The sequence below is a fragment of the Silurus aristotelis genome, assembly GCF_946808225.1.
Source record: "Silurus aristotelis genome assembly, chromosome: 3".
Taxonomy (NCBI): Eukaryota; Metazoa; Chordata; class Actinopteri; order Siluriformes; family Siluridae; genus Silurus; species Silurus aristotelis.
The window spans coordinates 8834766-8850309 of NC_139576.1; the positions used below are offsets into that span (position 1 = coordinate 8834766).

At 37.9% G+C, this 15544-nt stretch overlaps 1 protein-coding gene across 2 annotated transcripts in view; it reads right to left on the bottom strand.

The window, feature by feature from the left end:
• Positions 1-3911: 3911 nt before the first annotated feature.
• Positions 3912-15544, bottom strand: part of gpr156 (G protein-coupled receptor 156) — a 47757-nt gene continuing 36124 nt past the window's right edge. For both annotated transcript variants that reach the window (XM_083536973.1, XM_083536974.1), the window contains 2 exons: positions 12459-12608; positions 3912-6236 (listed from right to left, as the gene is read on the bottom strand). In XM_083536973.1, the coding sequence (XP_083393099.1) occupies positions 4941-6236; positions 12459-12608 (1446 nt within the window). In that variant the 3' untranslated portion in view covers positions 3912-4940. The remainder of the gene's footprint in view (positions 6237-12458; positions 12609-15544) is intronic.

Below are 15544 nucleotides of genomic sequence, written 5' to 3' on the forward strand. Positions count from 1 at the left end.
AGATGCTGGAGATAATCTATTAACAGTGGTGTAGACATTTTGTATCCACTGTACAGTCTATTTACCAGTACAATTATTAGGAAAAAAATGTTTGGGGAGAACTGGTATGAAAAGCACTGTTCACCACTGTTCTAATCTACAGGAGTTAGACAGGAGGTTCTTTTACATTGTTGCTGCATCATTGCTCTTTGTAATCAGATAAGGAACTAGACAATACAGTATAACCTTGGGATGGAGTCAGTACACCTCCAAACTGAAGGTTGGGATACAGCTGGCAACAGGAGATGAAGGGATATTTGTTCTTCAGGACTGAACCAGAGCATCTGCAGGTTTTAAATCATCACACGTAAGGCTTTTAAAGGCAAAATAAAACACCATTAAGGCTACTTGGATGCCCAGACATGTTTATTTTTATTAAAATCTATACATTTATTTATTAATTATTTGTATACATTTTATAAATTTTTCTTTTGTGCATTTACATTTTGATATATTACATATATTGCCTCTCCCCTTTACGTGACTCAACAGCTTGAATGAGTTTAAAGCTTTTTTTTTCACATTTTGTAGCTTCCAAATCATATCCCAATACTTTGGAAATTATTTAACCCATCTGCGAACTGATTATCTTCAAGTCGTTCGCTGTTACACTACCCCATGACTTTACACTGACACAGCACATCCTTTATCGCTCTAACAGCTCTGTTAACATGCAAATCAGTTTTCCAAACAAAATCTACATGCAATAAAAACTTTAGCATTTTCAGCAGTTTCCTCTTTCCTCTCTTAAAACCTCTGTGAACAATTTTCTTCACTTATGCTAATATTTACCACTTCTTACAACCTTAAATTAGTTAAAAGTGAATTTAATGAGCTTCCCCTAGGCTTTCCAAGGACCCATGTGAACCCATGGAGATATACAGTTGAATGAAATTACAATTTGATTATTCAGAATGAGGAAAAGATATCACCATTTGTGGTCTTACTAGTAAGACTGAAAATTCAAGACACGTAAATTTACATTTTAATGTCAAAATACCTTCAACCTCAATTATGTTATTATAACATATTTACAATTGCTTTAACTGGAAATATGACACGGAAGTAAAGTGGACATTTGCTTTAAGACTAGTAAATGTGTGTTTCAGGTAGTTACTATATATAGACAAAAGCTTGTGGGACATCTGACCATACATTTTGCATACTTACTCTATTCTTGATATAGTCCCCACTTGCTGTTATCAAAGATGGCATTAGTACACACATCCTTCACTCAAGCAGAAGTACAGATACTCGTGTTTTAAAAGACTCTGGTAAAAGTTGAATTACTGGCTACACTTTTTCACTCGAGTTAAAGTAAAGAAGTTTAGGCTCTGACATGTACTTAAGTAAAAAGTGGTCATTACTACTACCTGTTTTAGTGTCATGTTGGTAACTGGATCTCACATCATATTGATATATCAATAATAAGTAATAATACAAAATAACTTAAAATTAATGTTATCTAATGAATGTTTCCAGGCCGAACATCCACCATGTGAAACACAAGCAAAGAAAAGATGATGACGATTATGTGATCAGAAATTTCTCTGTTCTCAGTCATGTTTACATCACTGACTCCCTCTGTCTCATCCACGTTACCCACAGACTTCATGTTGCCTTCTGCCTGCTAACTGTTATCTTCATAAACTAGCCTGCATCTGTGGTGTGTGAGAGACAGGAAATTATCCACCAGTGGTAGATTGAAAAAGCCACGCAATGACAGGAAACATGTTGATGGGCAGGTAAAGAGAAAAACAATTATTGGTCATGTCACCAAATAACTTAAAAATAAAATAACGAGCCTGTTTTGAAAACGTAAGAAGTAGAAAGTACAGATATTTGTGTAAAAAATTTAAATAAAAGGTAAAAGTTGTCAAAAAAATACTGATACCAAAAAAAAAAATCTAAATAAGTAGTGACGAAGTATTTGTACTTCATTACTTTCCACCTTTGGCTGTTATAATAACCTCCTCTCTTCTGGAAAGATGTTCCACTAGATTATGGAGACTCCATTAGAGTGTGCTTTTGGAGATTTCTGCTCATTCAGCCACAACGGCGTTAGTAATGTCCGGTACTGATGTAGGGTGAGAATCTCTGGCGTCATTGTTCCAGTTCATTCCAAAAGTGATCAGGAGGGTTGAAGTAAGAGCTCTGTAGCAGGCCAGGAGTATTGTAATGCTGGAACAGGTTTAGGTTGCCAAGTTCAAGTGGAGGGAAATATTTATTCCACCGCAGCAAAATACATCTTATACAATCATGTGCGTAAGTGGTAACAAATTGGAGAAGAACCACATATACGGCTGGTAAAGTCAGGAGTCCTAAAACGTTTGTCCAAATAGTGAACCTTGGATTGAAGCTTCCATGCAACTTCCAAACATAACAGTATTATCAATACTTAAATTACAGTGAGATGGTATCTTATGAAATAAAGATATCAATTAAAAATTTTGTATGTTATTTCTTTATGCAGCAGGATTTCTTAACAGGTCTTTTAAGTGTTCGTTAATACTGATTTGTGTTTGAGAATACCGATTTGTGTTAACAGAACATAACCTTGAATTTTGGGGAATATATTAGATTTAGACTCATCCTGAATTCAAAATGAATCTGCATTACAAATCTGCCAACTAGAATGTGACATCCACAGCCTGTTTTGCCCCTTTGGAATCTATTTGCACATGGAACAACATCTGCCTTATTCTGACTACATTTTTGCCAATCCTCTTCTTCTTCTGTTGCCTTTTCCCATTAGGGGTCGCCACAGCGGATCATCCGTCTCCATAACCCCCTGTCCTCTACATCTGCCTCTTTCACTCCAACTACCTGCATGTCTTCCCTCACCACATCCATAAACTGCCTCCTCGGGCTTCCTTTTTTCCTCCTTCCTGGTGGTTCCATCCTCAGCATTCTCCTACTGATATACCCCATGTTCCTACATGTGCTGTCCCTCTAATAAACTCATTTCTAATCCTGTCCATCCTCATCACTCCCAATGAAAATCTCAACATCTTCAGCTCTGCTACCTCCAGCTCCACCTCCTGTCTTTTACTCAAAGCCACTGTCTCTAAAGCTATTATTTTAGATTTGTTTTCTTGGATTGTTAAAAAAAAAGAAAACTACCTGTTTTTCCTGCAATTGCATCCCCTGACAAACACCAAATAATTTCATAAAGTTGGTAAAGAACTTTTAGGATTGATAATAAGCTGAATAAGAGAACAGTAAGAAAGCACACACACAAAAAGAACAAACATGGAACAACTATGATGTGTGAAAGCAACAATTTATTTTAATGTAAACCAGCACAGCAAAAGATCAGATGAGGCAGTCACTGGTAACGATCTCACAAAAAAACAAACAAACAAAAAAAAAGTGTTAAATTACATAAATAACCAAAAACTGTATCTAGTTAATAATGCACACATTATCTACTGTACAAAAAACATATTTGAGGTATAAATACAAATGCAAAACAAATGTTACAGTTTAAAGTCTGACCTTTCAGACCACTGAGACTGTACAAACTGAATTACATCAACAAACATACCAGTGAAGTGGTTTTATATATTTATCATTTGGTCTTTTTTTTTTCAAAAAGAGAGCTACTAACAACACATTCAACAAAATGAGCTTTAAAAAAGCTTCTGTATATATATATATAGATCTAACCCAAAGCAGTTCAGAATAGGTGCCTGGATTCAGTCATAGTGCATTTCATTCCAAATAATGTAGCTGAATGTATAGTACAGTAACATGTACAACTTGTGTAACATTGGTAACTAATATCATATAGATGACGGTGTCAGGTGAAAAATATTTAAGAGGAATAAAATGTAAACACGAGCCCTTTTTTCACTTTTTTAGGGCTTTCTCCCTTTAATGCAATGTCAGGGAATTATTTCAGGGAATAAATAACAAAGCAGGAGCTAAATCATAATATGGAATTGTACAGTATATGGAGAAAAGATTGTAGCCTAACACCTAACCATCAGATTCATTTGAGCTTTCTGAACTTTTCTTTAGTCCATACAGTGAATTGGAGCTGACATGCAACTTCCAAACATGACAGGATTATTAATAGTCAAAGTAAAGTAAGATGGTATCTTATAAAATAAAGGAATCAGAGTTTTTTTTTTTAAGTGTTTGGGAATACTGAATGTGTTCAACATTCATTTTTGCAGCTTTGAAAGCATCTAGCTTTCGAATTCATTCTACTGTTATCATTACTAACCTAGATACAAAGACTTGAATAATCGAATGCTACATAATACAAGTCTAACAATAAACATTGTTGTTATTAAACGAATACAAATATTTTTATTGAAAGGGTTTTTGTTCCACATTTATGGAACAAGGACTTTGTGCTTTGCATATTCCCATTGAATTTCTTTTGGTTATCTTACTAACTTAATGAGAGAGTACAGAAAGAGTTTGATAGCTGCTATAATGCGAGTGAGAATGTTACATGTAATTAAAAACAATTAAAATAAATGGTTATTTATTAATGAAAACGTGATTTATGTTACATTAAATAAACACTTGGTGGTGTACCATTACTGGAACGTAATGCACTTCAATTTGGTAACAACCCTCCATTTTGCGTCAGGCGATTATTTTCTTATAAGAGCATGCACCCAAGTGTTTCTGTCTCTTACATAACTTTACTTGTGGTTTCCGCCTATTTCACCATCTGAAAAGTTTTCCCAGGCCATCTGATGAAAAACTTACATGGGCATGCACTGTAGAATTCCAGCCATAAAATCTATGCATTTATTTCAGAAATTCACTGTAGCTCCTTTTTTAATAGATGAATATGTGTCTATTTGTGTCTGTTTATACAGATAATTGTGTTTAGTGCCATGAATTATTGCAATCAGATCCATTCAGATCCTCACGTCTATTCAAACAAACGTAGGTTTGAGGTCCTCTTTGAAGTTAACCACAGGATGTGAGGAGCGATCCAGTTCTGTGTACTCACTGTCAGACGTCTCTGAGCTGCTGCTGTCGCTGGAGGCGTAAGGACTATGCATGCAGGCTTCACAGTAGGGTCGGTGGTAGTAGCAGTAATCCTCTGAGCTGCTGGAGTCTGAGTCTGAATATTTATCTGAATCTGCTGCTCTGGTCCTATCAGGTCCTGCTAGAGGTCCTGAGGGCTGTCCCTTAGAAGAACAGTCATGATGTGTGCGTCTCAGTCTCCTCCTGCCTGATCGTGACTGGGTATTTGAGTCACACCATGCCCTAAAGTTTCCGTCCTTTTTCTCTGCCTCATTTTCCTCGCCTTCCATATTAGTGGATTGCTTATGTGTCAACAGAAAAGTGCTGGAAGACGGTTTTAGTTCACGTACTTTCCTACAGCCAGGGGGCGCTGAGCCTGGGTAGTAGTACGGAGGTGAACCCTTTCTGCACGCGTGGAACGGAGGTCTGCGTTTTCGCATCATGTATGGTGAGATGCTGGGAAAATACAACTGCAGAGCCGATCTGGACGAGAGTTTGTTAGGTGCCGGATACGCCAATCTTCTCACACCGTTTGGTGATCTGAGCGAGCTGTTTATGGCGTCTACGCTTAAATCTTGCAGAATCTCCTCCAGCTGTTCGCTGCTCACGAAACCCTGGCGGCCCACCGCTGAGGGTAAAACAGATTCTACTTCTGAAACGTCTGTATGTGGCCCGGACCAAACCGGAGATGTAGAATCATGCAATGTAATCAGGTTAACAGATGACTCTAAAGGGATGTTCATTACTACAGAAGGTTCAACGCTGACAGATGTGCTCCTGAAGATACGTTTGGAATGAGACCCTTTAGTCAAAACTGCATTTTCAAGTTTCAAGTGATTGACTTGGGAGTTCTCTGGCGCCCTGTCTGAACTGTGTGGAGAAAAACAGGGCGAGGATTCTCTGTGTTGAGAAGAAGGAGGTGTTTCATAGGACGAGAGTGAAGGAGGAGAAGATGGAGCCGACGGAGGAGGCACATACGTTGGTGGGGAGATAGCGGCAGAAAGAATGGCCTCTCTCATGGGGAGCGGAGAAGCAGGAGGCTCAGGAGGTATCACTGTAGTCTGTGTGGATGAGGAGTTGAGGTTGGTGGTGGAAGAGTCCATTTCTCCTTCGTCCTGCAGGTGGCCCACAGACATCAGCTTCAGCAGTTTGTCCTTGGCATTCTTCACTTGCTCCTGGAGACTGTTTATTACTGCGTCTTTCTGGCATTAGAAGAACATATACAACAATCAAAAATTACAGTTTAGTTGGAAGAGAACTAAATACACAAAGAAGTGCAATGGGTCTATTGTGGGGTCTTTGGATTACCAGTTGATAACATTATTTTTAACCTCTTCACCCTTTTCTGTAAGGAGTTCTTAAAATGGGTTCTGCAATAAACCAACATTTTCCCACTGTGACAAACTGAAGAATGCTGAAGGATGCTAACTGCATTCTAAGAAGAAAAGGGTTCCTTAAGAGTAATTGATTAATGAATACAGTTTTCTCCTTGCAAGCTTTTCTCCAAAGTTTTTCTCAGGGGCTCAACTTAAACCTCAGGGTTCTAAAGTTAACATTTGTGGGACTTTTGTAGTGTACAGCATTTCAACTTCTTCTGATCTAAACTAAGACTGCACCCTAAAATTAGGTTCTACAAGCATGTAACATTTTTGGCCTTCTAAAGTAGACCTTGGAAACCTTTCTGAAAGTTTATGAATCCACATAAAACTGTTGAGAGTTTTAAAAGTGACAGAGATCTCTGACAAGATGTACAGTATATGCATTCTTTAAACAGAAAAAGAACGTCCAGATTTTTAAAGTGGTTCCACAATGCTTTAACGCAGAAGGAAAGCATCTGTTATAGGGTTTTGCAGAGAATCTATGAGAGTTCTTCAAGCAGGATGAACTGAAAAATAATAGAGTGCTAGACTCTAGACAGTTTTATAGCACTTTTAACAATAGACACAACGCAGCTTTACACAGATAAAAAGGTTACAAAATGTGAATTTATATGCCTATATGTCTATCCCAAATGAGCAAGACCGCAGTGACAGTGGCAAAGAAAATCTCCCTGTGGTGGTATGAGGAAGAGAGGAACTTCTCAAGAGGAACCAAACTCAAAAAGTAACCCATCCTCATCTGGGTGCTACTGAATGTCCATTCATTATCATTAGAAACGGAAAATTAACAATCGGTTCGTTTGATTTGAGTTTGACTTTTTGTGTAATTGATGAACATGGACATGAACAAGGAACAAGAAAAGAGGCTAAGGTGTTATTGTGTTGTATGTTCCTTTCTTTAATAATAAAGTAAAATCTGTAGCACTCAATGATTCAGTGATTCCCTTCCTACGATCTTGTGCCTGTAAATTGTTGCATTTTATTTTAGTTGCCATTGCTGCTTTTATGCAGTAGATACATAACAGTTCATTTGTTTTTAGTAATTTTAAAGAACAATTTATTCTCCCGCACACATGAGCATTCGCCAATTAAATCTAGTCCCGTGTCGCCCTCGTTGCGTCTCCAAAACTTTTATAGATCCAAAATTCTGCTTGGATGTTTTTCCAAAACTACATTGCTACATTGTAAATTGAAGGTTTTAAGGGTAAATAATGGGGTTTTCCAGAATGCTAAAGCATAAATCCATGTGAGAGCATGGAACATTTTATTACTTTTTAAAGGAAGAAAAAATCTGTAAAGTGTAGAGTAAAGTGAGTTATGTTCGAGATTTACAAATGAGGGCTACTTGTAGTATTTTCTAAAAGGGAAACAATCTAATGGATGGACAGGTACCCATAAACTTTAACAGTTCCTCAAAATGGTTTGGTTGTTCTAGACTTCTACACTGAACAAAATTATAAATGCAACACTTTTTTTTGCCCCCATTTTTCATGAGCTGAACTCAAAGATCAAAGACTTTTCTATGTACACAAAAGGCCTATTCCTCTCAAACATTGCTCACAAATCTGTCTAAATCTGCGTTAGTGAGCACTTCTCCTTTGCCGAGAGAATCCATCCACCTCACAGGTGTGGCATATCAAGATGCCGATTTGACAGCATGATTATTGCACAGGTGTGTCTTAGGCTGGCCACAATAAAAGGCCACTCTAAAATGTGCAGTTTTATCACACAGCACAATGTCACAGATTTTGCAAGTTTTGAGTGAGCGTGCAATTGGCATGCTGACTGCAGGAATGTCCACCAGAACCGTTGCCCGTGAATTGAATGTTAATTTCTCTACCATAAGCCGTCTCCAAAGGCGTTTCAGAGAATTTGGTAGGACATCCAACCGGCCTCACAACTGCAGCCCAGGACCTCTACATCCAGCATCTTCACCTCGAAGATTGTCTGGGACCAGCCACCCAGACAGATGCTGCAACAATCGGTTTGCATAAACAAAGAATTTCTGCTCAAAGCGTCTCAGGGAAGCTCATCTGCATGCTCGTCGTCCTCATTGGCGTATACGACATCGTGTTTCAGTTCCTGCCTATATCCAGCAACTTCGCGCATCCATTGAAGAGAAGTGGACCAACATTCCAAAGTCCTTAATCAACAACATGATCAACAACATGAGATGTGTTGCACTGTGTGAGGCAAATAGTGGTCACACCAGATACTGACTGGTTTTAGGACCACCCCCGGACCCCCAAATTCAGTAAAACTGCACATTTTAGAGTTGCCTTTTATTGTGGCAAGCCTAAGGCACACCTGTGCAATAATCATGCAGAATAATCTTGATATGCCACACCTGTGAGGTGGTTGGATTATCACTAAAACAGATATAGACAGATTTGTGAACAATATTTGCGTTTATACTTTTGGTCAGTGTACTTTTTTGAAAGGGAAGCCCTATGTTGTTGGATAGAATACAGACCCAAAGTGGGCAAATATAAGCACCATTAGGGGTTATAAAGATAAAAATAAAAACAATTCTAAAGATTTGGACTTTGAGACCAATAATAGTTTATTCTTTAAGGGTTCTTTCAAAAGCTTCCTAAAGTGGGAATTATTTCTGATAGTAAACCCCTCTGTTTTACTTTAGAAGTCTTTCAAGTGCTAGGTGGAGTCTCTTATTTTTTATTATAATAAACTGTGATCTGTTTCTACTTCGGCTCAAATTTCCACCGAACGTTAATGCATGCAATGGCTGGTCTCTATAATCATGTGCCCCATTACAAATAGCAATAGCAACCACTCTGTTCTGATAAGGATCTCTGCCAATGAATGAATGAAGCAGGAAAAGCTTGAACAGGATGTGAGGTCTTAAAATAGTGCCTTGGGGAAACGTAAAAACAAAAGCTAGGGCTAGGCTTTAGACATGTCTTAGTCACGCATGGCTTATAGTTCCTCACGCCCAGCTCTGGAATCCTCACCAGGAGCCTTCACAAAACCACCAATCTCAGCACTTCCAGGTCAATCGTTCACACTTTACAGTATGCTTGGCAAAATGGCAATACCTAAGCAATGACAAGTACATCGGGTCTGTTCTAATTGTGTTCATCTATACAGTGCGCAGCGTAAATAACTGGGTGAATAGATTTTTTTGCTGTTTATACTCCGCCCTCCAAAACACTAAAGTTACGGTTATGACATGAAAGTGTTTAAGCTGCTGGATTAACTACACATTACAGTACTTTGTCTTAACACTCTTCCTCTTTCAAAAGTAATAAACCCACAAGGAACTGCACCCAAAATTGATTGACAAACTCAACAAACAAACTCCAGATAAAAAAAACACATCTGGAAATAACCCTTTTGTTTGCCCTTGTGAATGAACTGGATATAAGCAACACACTTCTACATCAATACTGCATGTCTCTGAGCCTCATTCAGAGATAAGGGCTTCATTCATCTCTAAATATTTTGAACAATTTGACGCAGTCCACAATTTGAAGAAACCCATGAAGGTTACTAAAACAGGGGTGGAGTTCGGTTAAAGCAGAGTGTCTCATTTATACATGGGTTTAAATGTGGACTTTGAAAATGACTTCAGCTTGTTTGAAGAACAGCACTACTATGTGTCTAAAGGCAGAAAATTATATTTTGGGAGGTATAAAAAAATCCCACTGTAATGTTGAATATTAAATACATATCTACACTATGACTAATTAATAAACATTATCACCCCATTCTCTATTTTTTGTATATATAAAAATTACATTATAAAATCTAATGAGCTTAATAAACTTAATAAAAACCATTTATTAAAAAAAAATTAAAAAACATTGCATCCAACATTCACATTACTATTTTCTGACTAACTTGCACTAAATATTATACATGATGTCTATGTGTTTTGGTAGTCAGTACGCTTTCTGCATAGCCTCACCCATTCCCTTCTTGATTTTTTTTTCAATGGCAAGAGTAAGTTTTTGCTGAGCTGTGATTATTCTAATTTCGTCTTTGCTTTAAAAGAAATTTGATGTGTTGCTTTTCTATTCCGTCTTTATAAAGCGCATCCGGAAAGTATTCACATTGCTTCAGTTTTTCCACATTTTATGTTACATACAAAATTCTACAAACAATAACCCATAATAACAACATGAACATAATTTGTTTGAAATCTATGCAAATGTATTAAATATAAAAAAAAGAAAAAAAAAAGAAAAGAAACACATCATATGTACATAAGTATTCACAGCCTTTGCAAAATACTTTGTTGGAGCTCCTTTGGCACCAATTATAATCATTTAAGGCTGTGACTACTTATGTACATTTTTCTTGATATTGTGATTTTTGGTGAGAGTAGGAAGCAGGTTGAGAAGAGCCTGGAGAGGTGGAGGTATGCGCTGGAGAGAAGGGGAATAAAAGTCAGTAGGAGTAAGACTTCTGAGTGGTGTGGTTGCAGGGAGAAGAGATGGGGAAGGTGGAGGAGTTCAGGTACCTGGGGTCAACAGTGCAAAGTAATGGAGAGTGTGTTAGAGAAGTGAAGAAAAGAGTGCAGGCAGGGTGGAGTGGGTGGAGAAGAGTGATAGCAGAAGTGATTTGAGATAGAAGGGTATCTGCAAAAGAAAAGAGGGAAAGATTATAGGACTGTGGTGAGACCTAGAAACAGTGGCATTGAGTAAAAGACAGGAGGTGGAGCTGGAGGTAGCAGAGCTGAAGATGTTGAGGTTTTTGTTGGGAGTGACGACGATGGACAGGATTAGAAATTAGTTTATTAGAGGGACAGCACATGTGGGACGTTTTGGAGACAAGGGGAGGGAGGCGCAATTGAGATGGTTTAGACATGTGCAGAGGAGGGACATGGGGTATATCAGTAGAAGAATGCTGCGGATGGAGCCACCAGGAAGGAGGAAAAGAGGAAGACCAAGGAGGAGGTTTATGGATATGGTGAGGGAAGACATGCAGGGAGTTGGTTTGAAAGAGGCAGATGTAGAGGACAGGGGGGTTTGGAGACGGATGATCTGCTGTGGCGACCCCTAATGGGAGAAGCCGGAAGAAGATAAAGAAGATGCATGTTCCTTTCACCACAAACTAGATATAAAAAAATATGTAAATGGTCAACTTTAATAAAAATTTTCCTGAAAAAACCCTCCCTTAGCATAAATAACAGCTTTACACACTCTTGGCAGTTCCTTTCTCCAGAAATGTAGCTGAAAAACTCACTGTGCCTCTTCTAAACCTAAAGCCAAATATGCTCTTTATTAGCTGGAGATATCTTTATTTATTTAATTCTGCGATCCAGTTCATACAAGAGCAGTTCAATTCCACGATAAATAGATAGATAACACTCCAGGTAAACGTTTACTATCAATATAATTCTTATAGAGCTTGAACTTATACTAAAAATGGCTTTGTATGGTGCTGAAGTATGAAATGGAAGCCATGTTGGTTCAGTATACATTTTACATGGAATAAATCTGTTAGAGCCAAAAATTACACAAATGTTGTTTTTTTATCAGACCAAATAGCATCCCAGCTGCAGATCTTGAATGTTTCACCGATTTAATCAAAAAAGAAGAAACACAACACAGAGATGGTTCTAGCTGCATCAAGTGCTATTTTATAAGCTACAATAATAATAATAGTGGATGGAAGCCATCTTGTTAAATGTAACAAATTTTGCAATGATTAATGTATTATTTATAACTAAAGTGCGTTGTTTTTAAAAGGTGATGATCTGGACACTTTTCAAAGCATATGAGATCGGAAAAATCTGCCAACCTTATATGTTGGAGGTGGCAAGTACGTTCAGATTATTTGCGTAATTTGAATGCAAGCACTTTTTTTTCCTGATGTCTCTACTTTTAAATCTTGTAAGTCTTGAAGATGTTCTACACTACAATCCCAATCTAACTATTGTTACTATTAATCACAGTATTCAGAACCCTTGTGAATATCAGAGCCAGGTGTAATATCGAGGTAGTTTTAGGGTCTTGCTGTAAGTACTTTTGGGGAATGATAATACAGTATGTCAGCAAAGTGAGAAGAGAATTGTTTTACCTCATTGATTAACCTCTTCATAGAGTCATATTCTCCAAGCAGGTAGTAAATGTCATTCTCGCTGGAGCGAAGGCTCTTGCTGCTGAAGTATTTGGCCATATGGCTGGGATGAGGGTTCACGTCTTCTTCAAACTGCCTCCACTGTGTCAACTGGAGGAGGAAGAGCAGACATACACGTCTGGTAAATAGAAGAGGGTGCACATGCTGTATATTTCTTCCTGTTGTAGGTATTTCACTAAGATTAAAGCAAGTATCCATTTAGAGTTTTTTCCAGATGTATATGATCCATCATTCCAAACCTTTCTTACTGTTAATTTTATCAAATCACACATTCACATTCACACGTTCTTCTGCCACAAAGATGGCTGCTCCCTGGCCTTAAAGTCAAGTGAAATGTGTGTGAGTTCTGGTCTCTCATTCCTAGTAATTTGTTCGAGTGTAATTTGTTTTATCATGCATTACCTGATTTGAATCATTTTTTAAACTTTCTTCAGATGAACAGAAGGAACACGCAAATCTACAAATTGCTTATGATCATCTGAAATATTTATTTCAGACTGAAAGAAAAGGCCCAGGTGGAAAAACACAAAAGTGTTCCATTCGCAGGACCTGTAGCATGTGTGTTTGTGTGTTAGTTAAGCTCTAATGAAATTTGAATAGTGAAAATTAAAAAAACATTGTAAAGAACTCACCATTTTAGTGTATAAACTTTCTTTTGGCTTCTCCCATTAGGGGTCGCCACAGCGGATCATCCGCATGTTTGATTTGGCACATGTTTTTACGCTGGAGGCCCTTCCTAACGCAACCCTCCCCATTTATCCGGGCTTGGGACCGGCACTAAGGCTTGTGTAACCCTAATGGCTGGGGTTGGTTCCCTGACCGGGGATCGTATCCAGGCTGCAGCTGTGAGAGCGCCACATCCTAACCACTAGACCACCAGGGAACTCACCATTTTAGTGTATAATTACCAATAAATAAATAAAAATAATATAAAGCAAATTAAATAGAATATAAATGCAATCAATGTAAAATAAAGGCTAAAATAAAGTATCAAAATAAATTAAGCAAGATATATATATATATATATATATATATATATATATATATATATATATATATATATATATATATATATACAGTGAGGAAAATAAGTATTTGAACACCCTGCTATTTTGCAAGTTCTCCCACTTAGAAATCATGGAGGGGTCTGAAATTGTCATCGTAGGTGCATGTCCTCTGTGAGAGACATAATCTAAAAAAAAAAATCCAGAAATCACAATGTATGATTTTTAAACTATTTATTTGTATGATACAGCTGCAAATAAGTATTTGAACACCTGAGAAAGTCAATGTTAATATTTGGTACAGTAGCATTTGTTTGACGTCAAACGTTTCCTGTAGGTTTTCCCCAGGTTTGCACACACTGCAGGAAGGATTTTGGCCCACTCCTCCACACAGATCTTCTCTAGATCTGTCAGGTTTCTGGCCTGTCGCTGAGAAACACAGAGTTTGAGCTCCCTCCAAAGACTCTCTATTGGGTTTAGGTCTGGAGACTGGCTAGGCCACACCAGAACCTTGATATGTTTCCCACAGAGCCACTCCTTGGTTATCCTGGCTGTGTGCTTCAGGTCATTGTCATGTTGGAAGACCCAGCCTCGACCCATCTTCAATGCTCTAAATGAGGGAAGGAGGTTGTTCCCCAAAATCTCGCAATACATGGCCCCGGTCATCCTCTCCTTAATACAGTGCAGTCGCCCTGTCCCCCAAAGCATGATACTACCACCCCCATGCTTCACAGTAGGGATGGTGTTCTTGGGATGGTACTAATCATTCTTCTTCCTCCAAACACGTTTAGTGGAATTATGACCCAAAAGTTCTATTTTGGTCGCATCTGACCACATGACTTTCTCACATGACTCCTCTGGATCATCCAAATGGTCATTGGCAAACTTAAGACGTGCCTGGACATATGCTGGTTTAAGCAGGGGAACCTTCCGTGCCATGCATGATTTCAAACCATGACGTCTTAGTGTATTACCAACAGTAACCTTGGAAACGGTGGTCCCAGCTCTTTTCAGGTCATTGACCAGCTCCTCCCATGTAGTTCTGGGCTGATTTCTCACCTTCCTTAGGATCATTGAGACCCCACGAGGTGAGATCTTGCATGGAGCCCCAGTCCGAGGGAGATTGACAGTCATGTTTAGCTTCTTCCATTTTCTAATGATTGCTCCAACAGTGGACCTTTTTTCACCAAGCTGCTTGGCAATTTCCCCGTAGCCCTTTCCAGCCTTGTGGAGGTGTACAATTTTGTCTCTAGTGTCTTTGGACAGCTCTTTGATCTTGGCCATGTTAGTAGTTGGATTCTTACTGATTGTATGGGGTGGACAGGTCTTTATGCAGCTAACGACCTCAAACAGGTGCATCTAATTTAGGATAATAAATGTAGTGGAGGTGGACATTTTAAAGGCAGACTAACAGGTTTTTGACGGTCAGAATTCTAGCTGATAGACAGGTGTTCAAATACTTATTTGCAGCTGTATCATACAAATAAAAAGTATAAAAATCATTTATTGTGATTTCTGAATTTTTTTTTTTAGATTATGTCTCTCACAGTGGACATGCACCTACGATGACAATTTCAGACCCCTCCATGATTTCTAAGTGGGAGAACTTGCAAAATAGCAGGGTGTTCAAATACTTATTTTCCTCACTGTATATATATATATATATATATATATATATATATATATATATATATATATATATATATATATATATATATATATGTATATATATACATACAGTACAAACAAATTATTTGTGTTTTTTAAGTAATAAATTGTTTTATACAAAATTATTTATAATACTACTACTACTACTAATAATAATAAAATTATTACGATTTACTGCATTTATGAGGTTAGTTGATAATCATGAGTGGTTTGTGCATCCAGACAACAATGAGAAGCACATTTTATTGATCAGGTGCTTTCTTTATCACCAGCCAAGTCAAGCATTATCTCTTACAGCACCAGCACAGTAACCCCAGCCAAAAAGCACTTTGTAAAATAGCCGACATCAGCAGT